We start from the raw sequence: 18,357 nt of genomic DNA on the forward strand, positions 1-18,357 counted from the left end.
GATAGTTTAAAATTTGTTTACTCTTATCAAACAATCTAATCAGCGGAAATAAACAAGCTAAGGTTTTTTAGTATAAAAATGTTATTCGTATATCAAAATTAGCTATTAAAATCAACCACCAATGTATTTCTATATAAACACATATGTGATTTAATTTATTTTTTATATGTATTTATATTTCAACATGTATTTTATACTGATAGTTGAATTTAATGGCTGATTTTAGTGTATACATAACATACTCCTTTTTAGTAAACATTTTTTTATTAATTAACGCTCTCCCTGCTTGCAGTACAAGTATTTTTTTTTTGGGTGACTAAACAAGGAAAGAAACAAAGCAAAAGCTATTCTAAATCCGAGCGAATGATTCGTTGGAGATCAACACCAGGCTCAGACCAAATAACATGATTAGAGTTACTCTTGGCACCATATTTAGCCATCCAATCCGCAGCTCTATTTGCTTCTCGAGACACCCATTCAACGTGAACAAGCCAAGGACGAGATAAAAGCTCCTGAATCTTGTGAACCAAATCTGTTACTTCAGATGGATACCCACTTGTAAGCTCATGCATGATGGGCAGAATGTCAAGGCAATCTGTTTCACATATAATATCCCTCAAACCGCAATCCCAAGCTAAAACCAGCCCCCTCCAAGCAGCAAATAATTCACATCTAATTATAGACCAAGGGGGAATGCTTCCAGAGCAGCCCGAGATCCAATCTCCCTTAGAATCTCTAATAATACACCCAAATCCCGCTAAATTTGAATCCATATACAAGCTTGCATCACAATTAACTTTAAAACTATTGCCTACCGGTGGTTCCCAACACAGGCAATTTCGGAGAGACCTAAAGGCATTGCTTCGATTCCGGTAAACCTGTAAGTCCTTGGCGGTAATTCTAGCCAAGGCAACAACCTTATGGTCTGTCCAAGGGTTGTCAGTGTTGAAATAAGCATATATGTGGATGAACTTGATTTCTTCATCATTATTAGGTTCTTAAACATGTTTACAAATCAAGTTCATCATGTAGAATAGAATAAGTATATATAATAAGAATATCAATAGCAACATAATTAATTATAATTAATAAGAAAACACAAAGTACAATAGGTTTTTGTCACACCGGGAGAAGGCAAAGATATAATAATAGATAATCACCCATTATTTATAATGAGGACTAGCACGTACACATGACCAAATTATTATTACGTAATATGCATGCAAATATTTATTTAGGGTGAAAACTCAGGTGTAGTCGACTTCACGTGAAGTTGATAGTTGAGAGCCGTTAGATAAAAATTTAGTCAAATTAATTAAATCATTTAACGATTCTCAGTTATCAATTTGAGTTTCCACCTTTATTTAGTGGCCACATGGTGAATACCGTGCCTGCCTTAGGCTTTTCATTTTAGTTTCTTTCAAAATAAAAGCGATGATCAGGTTGTGGTGGTGGCCAACGCCGCCGTGGCCACCCTGGGTGCGGCACACGCCGACGTGGATACGGAAGTGATGGAAGCGGTTCTGGATACGGACGCGGATGCCGCGGTGAGGGAAAAATGAGATGATGGTAGCTTGGGTAAATCATGTGTAGACTTGGAGGAGAGTCACCGGTCGTAGCCGCAAGGTGCGGCGGCTGTTGGTGGTTCAGGTCGTACATATTTGGGAATGGAATGTAGTTCCAGTAATACATATTTAGTAGCTGCGGTTCAGTTGTCTCCGTAAGATCATGACGAGCTTCTAGCTTGAAGCTCATGGTGTTCAACAATGTTACAACAATTAAAAGAGTTGTCACCATGGATTGGCCATAGGCCATGGCTTGATCCGATGATATAATTTCAAGAGTTTTAGTTAATAATGTGCAAATAAAGAAGGAACAATTTTATTTGAGATTGTAAATATGCATGATGAGAAGCCACCAGACATATATATAGTACTATATACAATAAAAATATAATGAGATATTTGATGTCTTTGAAGTGGTATTTATGGTATTGGAGAAGCTGAAGAGTCGTCGCTTTTTTTTTGTTTTAAAGATTCTATATTAGAAAATTAATAAGAGTGCTTTTGAAAACAGTTAATTAAAATGTTGTCTAATTTTTTAAAGGCAATATACACCCTGGCTATGTGGTTAGGGATACATCTTTTAAGAATATTTTTGTTTATTAATCATGAAATTGTGTATTTGACATTATTTTTTTAAAAAAATTAGTTAGACGCTTATTTGGAACTAAATAAAATTTTGAAAAAGATAAAACGACCCAAACTTCTATTCATGTCCACTTCATCCACAAAACCTTCAGAATGTACAATTTTGATCTCCTGAAATGATCAAATAGATAAAATTAAAGAATAAGATGTACTATAGATTATTTAACCCTTTGCGGTTCGGTAACTATATACCATATGAAGAAATAGAAAAATATTAGATATTTGAAAATGGAATAAATATTAAAATATTCTCCCATTAGAATAAATTCTATTTTTAAATTTTAATATTATTTAAAATCTGACTAATGATACATATGCTACATAAATCCAAAATAAAGTATAGGTAGACAATTTTAGGAAGCTTTGTTCAATTCATTGTCCTATATAAAATTGTTACTCATGATTTCTAATTACATCAAGCACCTTCTATATGTTAACGTACTGCATAAAAATATAATAATATTAACATAAATCACAACTAATTAATCTTCCAATATAAAAAAATCAGCCATAGAAATACTACAAGAAACACGTCAAATAGCAACGGTTTTTATAGGGATTTGCAGCAGTTTTTAACTGCCACAAAATAGTATACCAGCGGTTCCAAAAACGTTGCAAGTTAGGAGTGGAGATTTGATTTTGCAGCAGTTCTAAGGAACCGCTGGCACAACCACAGCAAATCAGACAATTGATTTTGCTAAAACCGCCGCTATTTGGTAAGTGGATTTTTAAAAAAAATGCCGTAAATTTATGTGAGGCTTTTTGAAAAAATGCAACGGTTTTGAACTGCCGCAATTTCATACATCAAATTAAAAAAAAAAAAAAGCATACATTTGTTTGGTGTATTTTTCTAGTGTTATCCTTTCTAAGGGTAAATACTGCTCTTAAAGAAAAAATATAATATATAAATCAAATTAAAACTTAACAAGCAATGCATTACTTAAAAAACTAGCAAAACTAACTCCAGTATAAGCCAACTAAGCCAACCATCTTTTGTTTCTCATAAATCCAAAACCTTTGTCACGTTGCACCCTAACATCTTCAATAATTCCAACACTAAGGGCATGAAAATGGTGATGAAGACCAACAGATATAACCTGCAATTTCAATACCTATGAGAACTTCCAATAAGTAATTTTCGATTAAACTTAACTTGCAGGAATCCATCACATTTTATAGCTAGCCGCCTAATAGATCTGTACTGCTAATTCAGACAACTGACTGCCATAGCCCTCCACCTTTCAATATAGCTATAATACTAGGTTATATTAAAATGGCCAAAAAATAAAACCCTTGCCTCTAGAGCGAGATTGCTAATATAAACAGTGGTATATTGAGGATTCTTCTCTGGTGCATCATCACTGGTTACTTGCTGAGCTTCTTCTGCAATTAGAAAACAAGATAATCATGAAATAAAAATCATCCAGCAAGTATAATTCACAATCAGGCTACTACAAACAATAAATGAAAAAGTATCCATACATTAAAAAAATAATTATTTGAAAAATATCAACTATGAAATATATGATACAAATCAGTAGCATGAATACATAATATATTGAAGTGCCACCTTAAACTTATAATAAGAAAAAAAAAATCATGTTGTAGATCTCAAATGAACTTTCAGAAATTAGGCAACAAATTCAATCTCACCTGATATTCCAATAGTTAACTCCACAACACTTTTAGAATCCGAACTCTGCTTTTCATCATTGCTGTTAGACCCTTTAGTGGCCCAGTTATAGTGTCTCTGTCTACTTCTAAGCCACTTACCTAAAGTGTCAGAAAAATATTAACAGTTTCATAAATAATAGAAGGTGCTAATGTGTAAACTACAAACTAAGAATGGGCAAAAAAAAAAAAAAAAAACAGCAGTTCACAAATCCAAACAAAACTATCATTATCAATGATGAGAACCTCATCATCACAAAATATTTTCTCAGCACTGATATAACTGGAAAAAAACGATTATTTGATCCTTTAGCCCAAATATCTGGCCAATTAGGCCCCCATCATCAGCTCCCGCCACCTTCAGGCCTCGGCAGTAATATGGAGCAACATATATTAAATTTCACAAAATAACTACTTAAAGGTAGGAATAAGATTTTCCATTATTAAGCTATCACATGGTTATAGCTTGTAGCGAGATTTGATATCATAAGTTTTTAAAAAAAAATGATGTTCCATTAAGGTATAAAGAAGAAAAATATGTGATGAAGGAGACATAAATTTTCTAAAACAAATATAACATATAATAGACATAAACCATAGACACCATGAAAGAGATAAAAATCTAGCAATTCCAGAACAAAAAACTTACCAGTTAAATCATTATGGCACTTTGGGCATCCTGATAAAGTATATTATAAAATAAAGACACTACATTAGCATGACAAACACACAACATAATCCCAAAGAATATTAAGATAAGAGAAAAATGTAAAAAGATTTCATGCTTGCTGAGTTCAAAAAGAAACAAAGCCAAATCTCCTAGACTGCCCTGTTTTCTGATCCCACATTACCTTCGCATTTTTGAAATTAATTTATCACAAGTTTATTGTTACTATGAATTGAATTCAGGTACACACTCAAGTCAAAGTACTTCTCACGTCATGTTACATGCTACAATAAGCCCAATTAACCTTAATAGGCTGGCCAAAGCTGCTTAGTACATGCAACATATCATAATATGAATTTAGTAGAAGCTGTTCCATAACTCGAACAAAAAATTAAAATCAAACTTACATGTGCTTCCACTGAGAGTTACAGTGGCAAATGTAGCTGCACTGCAATCAAAGTAATCAAGCAACGCCCTTTAAGACTCTTCTCTTTGAGCTCAATCACTCGACTGATGGAGACATACATGATACATCAATATCCAATTCACAAACTCCCCATGGTATTGGTGCTTCATGTTTCTTAAAGATGGACAAAAAGAGGATGCATGTGGTTTTGACTTGTTTTGGACCTCAGGTGAGGTTGTTATTTAATAGCTATTAAACAAGATCCATTTCTACTTTAACTACATGACAGATTTCAGGAATTAATTAAACACATCATGGTCAATAAGATAAAGCTCGTTCTATAGATAATTAGTTATCAAAATCTAACTTGTAAGCTTTCAACCCCAAGCACATCACACACAAAAAATAAGAAGAAATAATTAAAGCATACCAACAAACGCACTCAGAGAATGAAGCAAAGTGGGTTGGTACTTGTCCCTTCAAGATTTAATTCAGCTCCTTTCCTCAGGGAGATAAGGAAAAAGAAACTAATCATCCTTATTAATGTAACCTATGTTGATCTTATTAGACTTCTACTAACCCATGTATATATTGTTATTTGAAATATTAAATCTTAGCAAGACTAATCTGAATACGTCAGACAATCATAACTTGCAATTCAATAAATAAGTGAAAATGATCAACATATGTCAAATAATAAAACACAAGAATCAGTAAGTACACTAGTTTTCTTACCTCCTCCAAAATTCTGGACCACAATGATTTTTTCTTCAAAGAATAAGGACAAACAATAAGTTAACAAAGAACCTTTATAATAGTGTAAAGATGGGCTTTCTTTCTTTTTGTGTTCTTTTTTCTCCTTCTCTTTCTTCAACCTCTCCTGCAAATCATCCATTGTACATGCTCAGTGCAAATTTTTCAAGAATAGAGCAACTAAGATTACAAAATAGAAGCTTAACCAACAGTAACAAACAGAGTTTGAGATCACATTGACTCCAAATACTCGTCATAATGAACTTCCCAAGAGGAAAACAACATTTATCAATTAGAAAGAACGAGACTTGTAAAGAAGGTTCAATTGGGACCATTCACATAAGATGCAAAGGCTAATCATTACTTAATATTCTCATATCCATCATAAAAATAACTAAGTTATCCTAAGGCACATTAATTCTAATTACATGATTGCACTTACTTGACTGTAGTTTGAAATCAAATGATCCTCTTACAAGCACAGTCATGAAAAAATTAATAAAATACCTTAGGCCTCTAGCATACCAATAATGTTCATTACTGTTACAACTTGGAGCTTGGGCAAAATTAAATTTGAAAAGCAAACACGACACACCCCCACATAGGTAAACGCCATCAAATGAGAGGAAGCAAGTAATGAAATCTACCTTTGTTTTAATGAGTATAATATCTCAACACCCTCATGGTGGAGAACAAGTTTATCAAGTGCCAGTACAACATATCCAAGGAAATAATAAATCAATAAAATGTACAATACCCATGTCATTGTCAGTCAGGCAGCAAAATTAAATTTGAAAAGCAAGCAAGACATACCATCGATGAAGCAAAGCAATTACTGGGTACAAAAAAATTAGCAAAACCAATTTCAAAGTGCATAGAAAGAAAGTTAGGAGAATATTGGAACAAAATAGAAGCAGAACATATTCAAGAAAGGAAGAAGCAGAGTTATTGGTGAATCTGTCCTGGTTTCGGCGACGGTTGTAACTGGTGGCGGCGTGTTTGACGGCGACCTCCTCTCCCCTTTCGGCTCCTCCCAGCGGCGGCGCTATCAATGACAACAACAAAAAACCCTAATGGCGACTGGAACAGGGTGCGACGGCGACGGCCTTGACCCCAATCGACGGTAGCCGCGGCGGCATAGCAGGACGGTGCAAGAACGAACCTCCTCCTTCTCCCCTGGGTTCATCATCTTCTGCTTCTCCTTCACTCTTCGTCGTTCTTCTCCTTCGTGAGCGCGCGCTCTCCCTCTCTTCGCGAACACACTCTCTCTCTCTTCGGCTTCAGTGGCGATGACAGCAAGCTTAGTGGTGGCGGCGGTGGCAAGAGGCGACGGTGCAGACCCGCGATGAGGACGACGACGGCGCTGGCTTCGCGGTGAGCTGATGCGGTCTCCCTCTCTCTTCGCAGTTCTTTCTCTTGCGGTTCTGGCTTTCTAACGGCACGGCAACGCGACGGCGGCAGCGAACTCAGCAGCGCCGGCCCAGCTCCTTCCTCCCTTTCCTCTCCTTCTCTGTTTCTCCCTCTCTTCTCTTAACATTGCTTTCTTTCTTTTTTTTTTTATTTGTTGAAGCTGCTGAGTGCTGAGTGTTGTGTTTTTGGGAAATAGGAATTAAAATATCGCCAAAAAAATTTAGATTAGCAGCATTTTTTCAAAAATTTGTGGCAAAATCAAATCAAATAGCTGCTCTTCCTGCGTTCACCACTGAAACTGCTGGAAAATCGTTAGATAGCGACGATTGTCAAAATAGCTGCTAATTGTCTGCTATCTTCCGTTTTTGTGGTAGTGAAAACTCTCCATTATGGTTACATAGTATAGAAAGGGAAAAATACTCCATTATTTAGTAATTGCCTATATAATGGAGGGATAACTACTCACCATCATCGAACAATAACTTGTAATAATATAAAAAAAGACCAAATTATCTACATTCCATTTTTATAAATACATATACATTTCAGGTAAAAGATCATTTATTTTTTTTTTAAATTCTACTAAAACATTTATTAACTTAAGTATCAAAGTCTCTTATAAATATCTTCATTCTTTGTCTAAAGACAAAGAGTGGACAACAAAACCAATATATATGAAATAACAGTAGTTTATTTGTTGCTGTTTCAAAAATCGCTGCCAAATCATAAAAGAACTGTTGCAACCTGTCTTGTATATTGTAGCGGAAAAAAAACATTGGTGATTATAGCTTTTATCCCACTAAAGAATAGATCTTCCAAACTTGATGACACTTGAGCAGCAATAAAGGAACTTACGCAGTTATAAAATTTGTGTGATTTTTTTTTTTTTGGGTTAATTTCCTCATTTTGAAATAATGTATGTGGTTGGAATTTTAGTTTGGTTTAAAAAACATTTTATTCAAAATTTGATCGCTCATTATTACTTATTATTAGTGACAAATGGGAAATTAATAATTGAATTAAGTTATTTTGGATACACTATTGACAATGTAAAGTACAGTGTGACAACTAAACAACCACTACAACAATATAGATTATTTTTTAGGGTTATATGTGTCAAAAAAGAATTAAAAATCATCAAAAAAATAATTTTTGATACTATTTTAATTATAAAAATATGTTAATAAAAGTTTTGTCAAAAATAGTATTTTTAACATATAAGTAATTGTCAAAAAAGCTTAATCTTATTTTGATAAATATTGGCCGTCAAAAATAATGTTAGAAAAATTTGAGAATATATTTTTTGTGATACTTATTAACCGTAAAAAATACTATTTATTTTGACACTTATTGACCATAAAAAATTCTCAACAACAATTTTTTACAATTATTAACCATGAAATATACTATATCATGAATATTTTTTGACAATTTTTTACCATAAAAAAAACTCAATCATATTTTTTTTACATTCATTATTATAAAAATTAAGGTTTCACCTATTATTTGTTGTTTAAATAAAAATTACTATAACAATAGACAAAATAAAAATTCTACCACTATGACATGAATATGCTTTCACTTTATCATACATAATCATTGTATAAAATCAAACAAGAACTTTGCAATTTTGATCATTGATCATGATTCAAAACTAATACAAATAGCATTCTGATCCTTATTTAGCATTTGACAAGTATATCAACAACAATTAACACCAAGTACCAAAACCAATACTCAATATCATAATATCATATTAATGTTTTTTTGTATAGTGCTATATGAATCACACATAAACTCATCAAAGTCTTGAGCATTAATCAAGTGAAGTAGGATTGTTATCACTTTGAATTATAGGCAACCTTCCATCCAATAGTTGCTCAAGTATTCCTGCCATATGATCTACCTTTCTCTTTAAATCTTCCACCTCTATTTTAGAGTCTTCATATTTTTTTTTCTGCACATTGAAGTTTTGTTTGGAGATTAAAAAATATGAATGATCTAGGACCCCATAACTATGTAGGTGTCACGCCAGCCCCATAACCACGAACTCGTCCATGTCGTTCAAGTCTAAATACTTCTACCATCACCTCATGTTCATTCATCTCTAATGTTCCTTCATTTATTTGAGATGATAATTCCTTAAGTAAATCCTAAAAATGATCAAATCAACCTAATAAAATCAATAAAAATCAACCTAAAAGGATAACTTCAGATAAATCACATATACTTATAGAAAATTCACATTTATTATGCAAATGAAACTCTGCAGGTTGTATTTTGGATATCACTGTCACTCAATTACACCACAGCCCACAAGTTATACATAATCACTTCATAAGCAATGATGATATGAATTGCTTAAGAGCTTTAATAATCAATAACCAGCTTCTGTGGATAGCCAACAATATTACATATATACACAAATGTAATAAGAATTCTTATGCAAAATAAAACTATGGACAATTTCTAATGTCAATCAAGCATCAAAAGATCTGCATGTACATGTTCAGCTGATAGCACTTTAATGATTGAAAATATTGCATCACACTTTACCATCTTACTATAATTACAGACTAACAATGATTTTTTTGTTGGAAGAGTGTTAAAGAATTGAACTATTCACCGCAAAAAAACCAATTAGCAACATTAAATGCCAGGCAGAACAGGCAGAAAATTTAACATACATAAAGTAAGGACAAAATAAACACAATTTTTCAAGACTTTAACAACAAAATCTGAAGCAGAAATAGCTCCTAATATACTAATGCTTTCGACAAAGCACAACTAATTTTTTAATAATTTTATCTTCTGTAGAACTTATTTAAAAAATTACAAAGTTATCAAAAAAGGAAGAAATAATTTTGAGAAGTTATCAAAGTAATAAACAAAACTCATAACATGTGATAACATATCTTACAAGTTTTTCTTGAGTTTCTTCATTGCAAGCTTGTCCATTAGCACGGGTATGTGTAAGCTCCCAAAGACGAAGACGGTCAATTTCTTGTCCTATTTGCTCAAACTGTAGCCACAAATAACATATCTTATAAATATAGCAACTAATATATATCTTCAAATTAAGTCTATAAATTAGTAAAATTTAGATACCGCCTCTTCAGTTCTTTGTTGGGCTCCCTTAGCACCAGTGGTATGGATAATGCTATTTGCAGCTCAACTCATCTTGTTTTGTTGACTTATTTTCTAATAATTAACAAAATATGTCATAACATGTGATAAAAGAGGCTAGTTAAATCTAAGTCAATTAACAATTATTGATTATGTCATGTGAAGTACAAACCTGCCAGCCTTCATCAATCCAAAGATTCACAACGTAATCCCAATCCTCTTTTTCCATTTCCAATGGTATATTGGTTCGAGCAATTTCAGGGTTATCATAAGGTTCAAAATACCTTTTTTTTAGTAGATGTCGATAACTCCGATAAGAAGAATTCATTTGAGCCCATACTATATTGTAAAAGGGCTCTATTCTTAATTTGCATCCAATTCTTGTTCATTGAATATATGACAAGCTTAACATACCTAAAAAAAATATTAAAAATAAGCACTAGAGACCACAAGCCTCAATAGAAAAAAAAAAAGTTAAAACACAAGTGTAGCTATAATAAAATCTAAAGAATGCATGTAACAAGAGTCTATACCAAAAGCTAAAAATAATCAATAGAAATCAGTTAAGAAAAAATCTGAAAGCAAAGTTGTGATCTTGTTGCGACTAAGTTCCAGAAACGCCTAAACCTAAAAGCGGAAACCTCCAAACTCGAACCTATTTGGCTACTATCCCAACACTGCGCTAATATGCATTGGTGCAATGTACTGATGTACCTTAAATTAAAAACTAGAATTTTATATCTATTATTATTATTTATGTATAATTTTTATAATTTTTTTTACATTCTTTTAAAAAATAATTAATATTTATGATAAAAGATAAATTTTTTTATTTATATCATAATAAATGTATAACAAATAATAAAAAATAATGCAAACATCACTTTTTGTATAATGAATAATCCATGCAATCATCTAAATTAAAATCCAAATCTATATGAACCTAGGGAATTTAATTCTATGCATTAGGCATAAATATGTGGTGTCTAGGGATCCTAAAAGTTGAAGCAAAAAGAAATGAACATACATGCACTACTTAATTGACAGATAATTAACAAACGAGCCACGACAAACGAGATTAAAGTGGTAGTACTTATAAAAGCTAGAAATTCTTTCATGCATGCCAAATCTACTTGAAGTAATTAACAGAATATTATAGAAAATGAAATCTCAGTTGACAAAAACTAAGGATAAGTAGTTCAGAGAGTTAAAAAAAAAGCACTCAAACTTTAAAAAGAATAAATAATCTAAGGGTGATTTTTGCTAGAAGAAATGCTGTGGAGTAGCAGAAGAGAATGTGAACAAGTGTTGGCTAGATTTGGAGATCCTAGAATACCAACAAAAAGAAAAAAGGTCATATAAAGAATAAGCTTTTGGTTTTGTTGCTGTGAAGGAGAAGAGAGGTTCCTTGTGGCAGAGTTTATGCCCCATGAAACTCCCTCCAAGCACCTCTTTCACTGTGAGTTCCATTCATTTTTTTTTCTGTTTGGTTTTGTTAATTGTAATCATTTGTAACATATAGAGGGAATGAATGTTTTGAGATATGCCATGTTGTGTCAACAATTGCCATGGACTAGACATTTTGCATGAGAAGCTAAATGTTTTCAGAAATGTTAACTTAATAACCACTGATTTGTGATTGTGATTTGTGCGAAATCTATCTGGCAGGGGAGTCCCAGCCCATGGAATGGGCAATGAGGCTGAGAGTTGCCTTGCATTTGGCACAAGCATTGGAATATTGCAGCAGTCAAGGAAGGGCATTATACCATGATCTTAATGCTTATAGAATTTTGTTCGATTAGGTAGTTAAGCTTCTACGAGTAGGCTTATTCCTTTTCTTAAGTCAGTATGTTTTATCAAGCAATGTTTATGTCTACATGGTATCAATGGTGGACAGGATGGCAACCCTAGACTCTCTTGTTTTGGACTAATGAAAAACAGCAGAGATGGCAAAAGTTATAGTACAAATTTAGCCTTCACCCCTCCAGAATATTTAAGGACAGGTAAGAACCAAATGAAATAAAATAAAATATTGAAGTACATATATATGTTTGGGATGAAGGAATGAAGGGGCTGAAAACCATTAAAAGAGCAGTGAGATTGCAGTACATGAAAAATTAAAATGCCACTAAACACAATTAAAATTCTTTAAGTTTAACTAAGAGTAAGCTTCAATAATAAAGAATATTTGCCTCAACTGGTTGACTTGTGTTTCTTCAACAGCAATTTGGCCATTGATAAAATTGTTTGATAAGAAAAAAAAAATAAAGGATCAGAAGTCAAATTAGATAAAACATAAATTGAATAAAATTCTAAAATAGAACAAACACTAAAATTACATCAACAAGTCACAGTTATCTTTCTCTCACTTTTTTATTATGAATAAAAGAAATAGAAAAATCAAATAGAGTAGAGCAAATTATCGAATATATAGAACAGATTTACACTAATTACCAAATCAGATATGAGGAACAAATTCAAGAGCAATTAGGTATGACGAACAAATAAAAAACTACGAATTATAAAACAGATCAATAAAAAGCCAAATCAGAAAATATAAATTAGAGAATAGATCTAAGAATATGAATACTTACCTTAATACGTAAAATAATAAGAAGCTTGAATATAAAAATTTTGAAATCTGAAGCATGAAAACAAAAATTAAAACAGATTTATGAAAGAATAAAAAAATCTTGAGAGAGGAAAAAAAAATATCTAACAAGACGAAGTTGATTTTGGAACTCAAAAATGAAACGAGATCTTAAGACTGAAGTTATAGTAATTTATGTTAACATGCATAGCTATACTTTTTCATCATCATTATACTGGAGCTGAAGAATGACTGAGAGGAGTGTGATATTTTTGACGGAGCCAAGGGAAAAGAGCAGTATGATGCTTTCTTCTTTCTTAGTGAAATAAATTGGGACCGTCAAAATTGAAGAATAATTTTCGACGGTAAAGTTATTTATAAAAAAAAAATAGAAAATTTGACATTTATAATATTTGTTAAAAATATATATTAATTTTTACACTTAATTATGATCGTTAAAAAAAGTGTTGAAATAGCTTTTTTTTTTGTAGTGTAACATAAAATAATTTGTTGATAATTTAAGTAGTGTTAGTAGAAAAATTAACTATGATACCTATTATTGTTGTAACTTGTAAGGATATAGTGATTCATAAGAGACTTAACTATTATAGTATTATTATTCTATTTTGAACCCAAGCTTTTTCTTCCCTTAGGTAGTAGCACTTAATTGAAAATTCTCATGAACAACACAATTGTTATGGTTTCTGTTCAGCAGGAAATTAATAAGGTTAATTATTACTGCAATGGCAGCAACTGAATGGACGGAATTGTATTAGAGGAGTGTTAGAAGCAGTAAATTTGTGATTTATAGTTATTAATTAGTTATTATTAGTATTTTTAATAGTATGAGATTACATCTAATGGTATATGATTACTCACTTTTCTTTTGTTGATTAAGTATAGTGGCCAAATTTTAATAAAAATGTTGGCTTCCTAAATTTTTTCATTGTATCATATCATTACAAATAAAGAGGCACAGCTTAAATTATATGAGCCAAGCAGTTAAGACAGTTATAACTACCAACTGTCACAGTTTGAAATTTGTTAGCCCTTAATCAAACAATCTAAGCAGAGCAAATAAACGAGGTTTTTTAGTAAACATTTTTATTAATAATTAGCGCTCTCCCTGCGATGCGTGCAATGCAAGTATAAATAAGCACATATGTGGATGAACTTGATTTCTTCATGATTATTAGGTTCTTAAATATGTTTACAAATCAGGTTCATCATGTAGAATAGAATAAGTATATATAATAAGAATATCAATAGCAACATAATTAATTATAATTAATAAGAAAACACAAACTACAATAGGTTTTTATCACACCGGGAGAGAAGGCAAAGATATATATAATGATAAATAATCACCCATTATTTATAATTAGGACTAGCACGTACACATGACCAAACAATTATTACATAATAGTGCATGCATATATTTATTCGTTTAGTGATGAAAACTCAAGTATAGTCAACTTCACATAAAATTGATAACTGAGAGTCATTAATCATTTAACAATTCTCATTTAGAAGTTGCACATGAGTTTTCACCTTATGGCCACATGGTGAACACCTTAGGGTTTTCATTTTAGTTTCTTTCAAAATAAAGGCCATGATGAGGTAGTGGTGGTGGCCAAGTTGACCGTGGCCACCCCGGGTGCGGCACACGCGGACGACGTAGATACGGAAGTGATGGAAGCAGACGTGGTCGCGGCGGTTGGGGAAGAATGGGACGATGACGGCCAGTAATAGGAGGGTCTTTTGGGTAAATCATGTATAGACTTGGAGGAGAGTCACCGGTCGTAGCCGCAAGGCGCGGCGGCTGTTGGTGGTTCAGGTCGTACATATTTGATGCTGTTGGGAATGAAATGTAGTTCCAGTTGTACATATTCAATAGCTGCGGTTCAGTTGTGTCCGTAAGATCATGACGAGCTTCTAGCTTGAAGCTCATGGTGTTCAACAATGTTACAACAATTAAAAGAGTTGTCACCATGGATTGGCCATAGGCCATGGCTTGATCGATGATATAATTTCAAGAGTTTTAGTTAATAATGTGCAAATAAAGAAGGAATAATTTTATTTGAGATTGTACATATGCATGATGAGAAGGCACCAGACATATATATAGTACTATATCCAATAAAAATATAATGAGACATTTGATGTCTTTGAAGTGGTATTTATGGTATTGGAGAAGCTGAAGAGTCGTCGCATTTTTTTGTTTGTTTTGTTTTTAAGATTCTATATTAAAAAATTAATAAGAGTAGTGTTTTTGAAAATAGTTAATTACAATATTAGTTGTCTAATTTTTTTAAAGGCAATATACACCCTGGCTATGTGGTTAGCTAGGGATACATGCATCTTTTAAGAATATTTTAGTTTATTAATCATAAAAATTGTGTATTTAACATTATTTTTTTTAAAAAAAAGTTAGACACTTATTTGGAATTAAATAAAATTTTGACAAAATAGACAATGACTTTTGTGAATAATGTGAACAATAAATTTTATAATTGGCCCAATAAAATAAAACTACACTACATCCCAAATTACCCACCTAAAACTTAATATTAGAATAACCATCTATACATCTAGTAAATTAAACATCTAATATATTTATTATTCACATTATTTAGTATTTTTATTGTCTACCTAAACTTTCCAAATATAAAATTCAAACTTCTATTCATGTCCACTTCATCCACAAACTTTCAGAATGTACAATTTTGATCTCCTGAAATGATCAAATAGGTAAAATTAAAGAATAAGATGTACGTACTACAGATTATTTAACCCTTTGCGGTTGGGTAACTATATACCATATGAAGAAATAGAAAAATATTAGATATTTGAAAATAGAATAAATATTAAAATATTCTCCCATTAGAATAAATTCTATTTTTAAATTTTAATATTATTTAAAAACTGACTAATGATACATATGCTACATAAATCCAAAATAAAGTATAGGTAGACAATTTTAGGAAGCCTTTTTCAATTCATTGTCCTATATAAAATTGTTACTCATGATTTCTAATTACATCAAGTACCTTCTATATGTTAACGTATTGCACAAAAATATAATAATATTAACATAAATCACAACTAATTAATCTTCCAATATAAAAAAATCAGCCATAGGAATAAGTTCCCATTATGGTTACATATATAATATAGAAAGGGGAAAATACTCCATTATTTAGTAATTGCCTATATAATGGAGGGATAACTACTCACCATCATCGAAAAATAACTTCTAATAAAGAAGACAAATAAATGATCATTTGTATCCATAAAAGATGAAAATACTGACATATATATTCACATTAGATCGAAACTAAACTTATACTCACGCAAAATATTTTCTGTGTGACAAAAGTAATCTATGTGGCACTCCAACTCTCCAAAGACAAAATACTTTTGTCACACAAAAAACATCTTACATAGATACAAATTTAATTTTGATTTAGTGTAGATACATATGTCAGTATTTTTATCTTTTATAGATACAAATAGTCATTTATTCTAAAGAAGAATAAGTTGTCTACCTCTATTTTTATAAATACATCTATACTTATTGCCACTACCGCACATTGTAAATAACTGGACCACCAAGGCATCGAATCTCGTCTCATTTCCAATGACTTCTTTTTTATATTAATATTTAAAAAATAAAAATATGTTTTTTTAACATTTTTAATGCACCAAATTATTTTCATCCTAAATAATACAAAAAATTATTTCATATTAAAATAAAAATAATTTTGATTTCATTGCGTTTCAAAACACACCCTTAAATGATTTAATTAAATTGTTCTATTAATTATATGTCACGCACATAAACCTTAAGGCTTTTTTACCTAAATGCGCATCTAAAAAACATTAATTCTCAAAATGCGCATGGCTGAAAATCTTTCTGAAAATACGCATTGTCATTTTTTGGCCTGTGCCCGTGAAATGGATTTGAACTCCATTTCATTCAAGGTGCCCACGAAATGGGCAATTCATGTCAGGGCCAGCTCCCACGAAATGGTTTTTCTATTTCCATAGTGACAGTAGCGAAATGGAAGGAAGAACTCTGGGCAGGCATGCGCGAAATGGGTGTACTGCCGAGTTGAGACACCATGTCTCTTGTACCGCACACGAAATGTGACAAATTTGTGTGTACTGCACACGAATTGGAACAACGGCTAGGCTATAAAAACCCTTCTCCAGCAGAACTAAAGCCACATTTCTAATTCTCACTTCTTCTACCCTTCCTTCTTCTCCGAAAATTCCACTCTCATAGAAGTTGCTTTTACTAATTTTTGGGTGTCATAATGGCATCTGAATATATTTATGTGGTCATATATCCCAACGGAGAAATTTCGTATACAGCTGGAGGAGTGACCTTTATGTGTGACGATCCACTTTGGATAATGATTTTTCCACAATCGTGTCTACAACAACTAAAAAATATGATTCTGATGAACACTGGGCTGATTGGAAAAAAGGAGATCAATACGCTTATTTACAGGATGCCGGTTGCTGTAGCAAGTTCGTTTACATATCAGAAAATGCATATTAAATCTGACCAGCACGTGTCGATGATGTTTTCGTATCATCGTAGCATCGGAAGCATCTATTCGATGGAACTCTGTGTGAAGCTCCATGATGTGGGGGGCAGCTCATCTAGTTCGAATAACGTGGAGGAAATGTGAAATTCTGGTGCTAGTGAAGGCATTCCATTTTTGGAGATAGGTAGGGCTCGCAGTCCGTCCTTTAACGCCTTCGTGGCCCCTGCCCAGAATGTAGAAATTCCTGACCGACGTCCCTTCCCTACTGTCCATGTCGCATATCCGGAAGGAATGGCCGATGGGTTGGCTGACTCCTTTGAGGAAGACAAGATTGAGAATGATAGTGGAGAGGAAGCAGAAGTTGTTCCAGAAATCCAACCGGTTCAAGGCGAAAGGGTCATCCCAACTGGTGTTGAACCGATAAATGTTGCAAGGGTTGGAGGTCTTTCCAGCGGCACCCCCGACCATTACCTGCACCTCAGTCTTGGTCCAATGAACTCAACAAATACAGAGGACATACCCAGTAACTATGGTTTGACCGGTGAAATGGAGCTAGAGGTTGGCTTGAAATTCCTGAGTAAGGATGCAGCAATGCTTGCTATTAAGAACTACAACATCCGTCAAAGTGCAGAATTCAAAGAAGTGGAGTCAGATCATACTAGGTATGTTTGTCAATGAAAACTTTTTGGTGACCAATGTTGCTGGATGATGAGGGTTGCGAAGACGAGGGCGTCCAGATTTTGGGAAGTTTGAAAATACCAAGGGCCTCACAGTTGTTTGACGTCTGCGACTTCGCAAGATCATACTCAACTCGATTCAAATGTCATATGCCAGCACATATTCCCCATGGTTCAAGCAGACGCAACCATTTGCATAAAGGTGTTGCAGGGATCCGTGGAGTCGGCATACGGATACAAGGTGTCTTACAAAAAGGTTTGGCTAGCGAAGCAAAAGGCAATAGCGAGAAT

General features: G+C 32.8%; 1 protein-coding gene across 1 annotated transcript; it reads right to left on the minus strand.

The window, feature by feature from the left end:
• Positions 1–2,969: 2,969 nt before the first annotated feature.
• On the minus strand, positions 2,970–14,844 carry LOC110270393 (uncharacterized). Its single transcript, XM_088507608.1, has 9 exons — positions 14,519–14,844; positions 10,416–10,527; positions 10,038–10,139; positions 6,777–7,139; positions 5,690–5,834; positions 4,531–4,560; positions 3,864–3,983; positions 3,508–3,593; positions 2,970–3,307 (listed from the first exon to the last, which is right to left on the minus strand). The coding sequence occupies exons 1-9, from the start codon at positions 14,842–14,844 to the stop codon at positions 3,188–3,190; spliced, it is 1,404 nt and encodes a 467-aa protein (XP_088363734.1). The 3' UTR covers positions 2,970–3,187.
• Positions 14,845–18,357: the final 3,513 nt, after the last annotated feature.

This window comes from Arachis ipaensis, chromosome B3, assembly GCF_059453495.1.
Source record: "Arachis ipaensis isolate K30076 ecotype BB chromosome B3, ASM5945349v1, whole genome shotgun sequence".
Taxonomy (NCBI): Eukaryota; Viridiplantae; Streptophyta; class Magnoliopsida; order Fabales; family Fabaceae; genus Arachis; species Arachis ipaensis.

Coding starts and splice junctions, on each gene's coding strand:
- LOC110270393 (XM_088507608.1), bottom strand. CDS start 14,844: ATGGCCTATGGCCAATCCATGGTGACAACTCTTTTAATTGTTGTAACA. Junction 10,140..10,415: donor GGATTGATGAAGGCTGGCAG/GTTTGTACTTCA, acceptor TTGTGGCTACAG/TTTGAGCAAATAGGACAAGA. Junction 3,594..3,863: donor GTTAACTATTGGAATATCAG/GTGAGATTGAAT, acceptor TTCTAATTGCAG/AAGAAGCTCAGCAAGTAACC.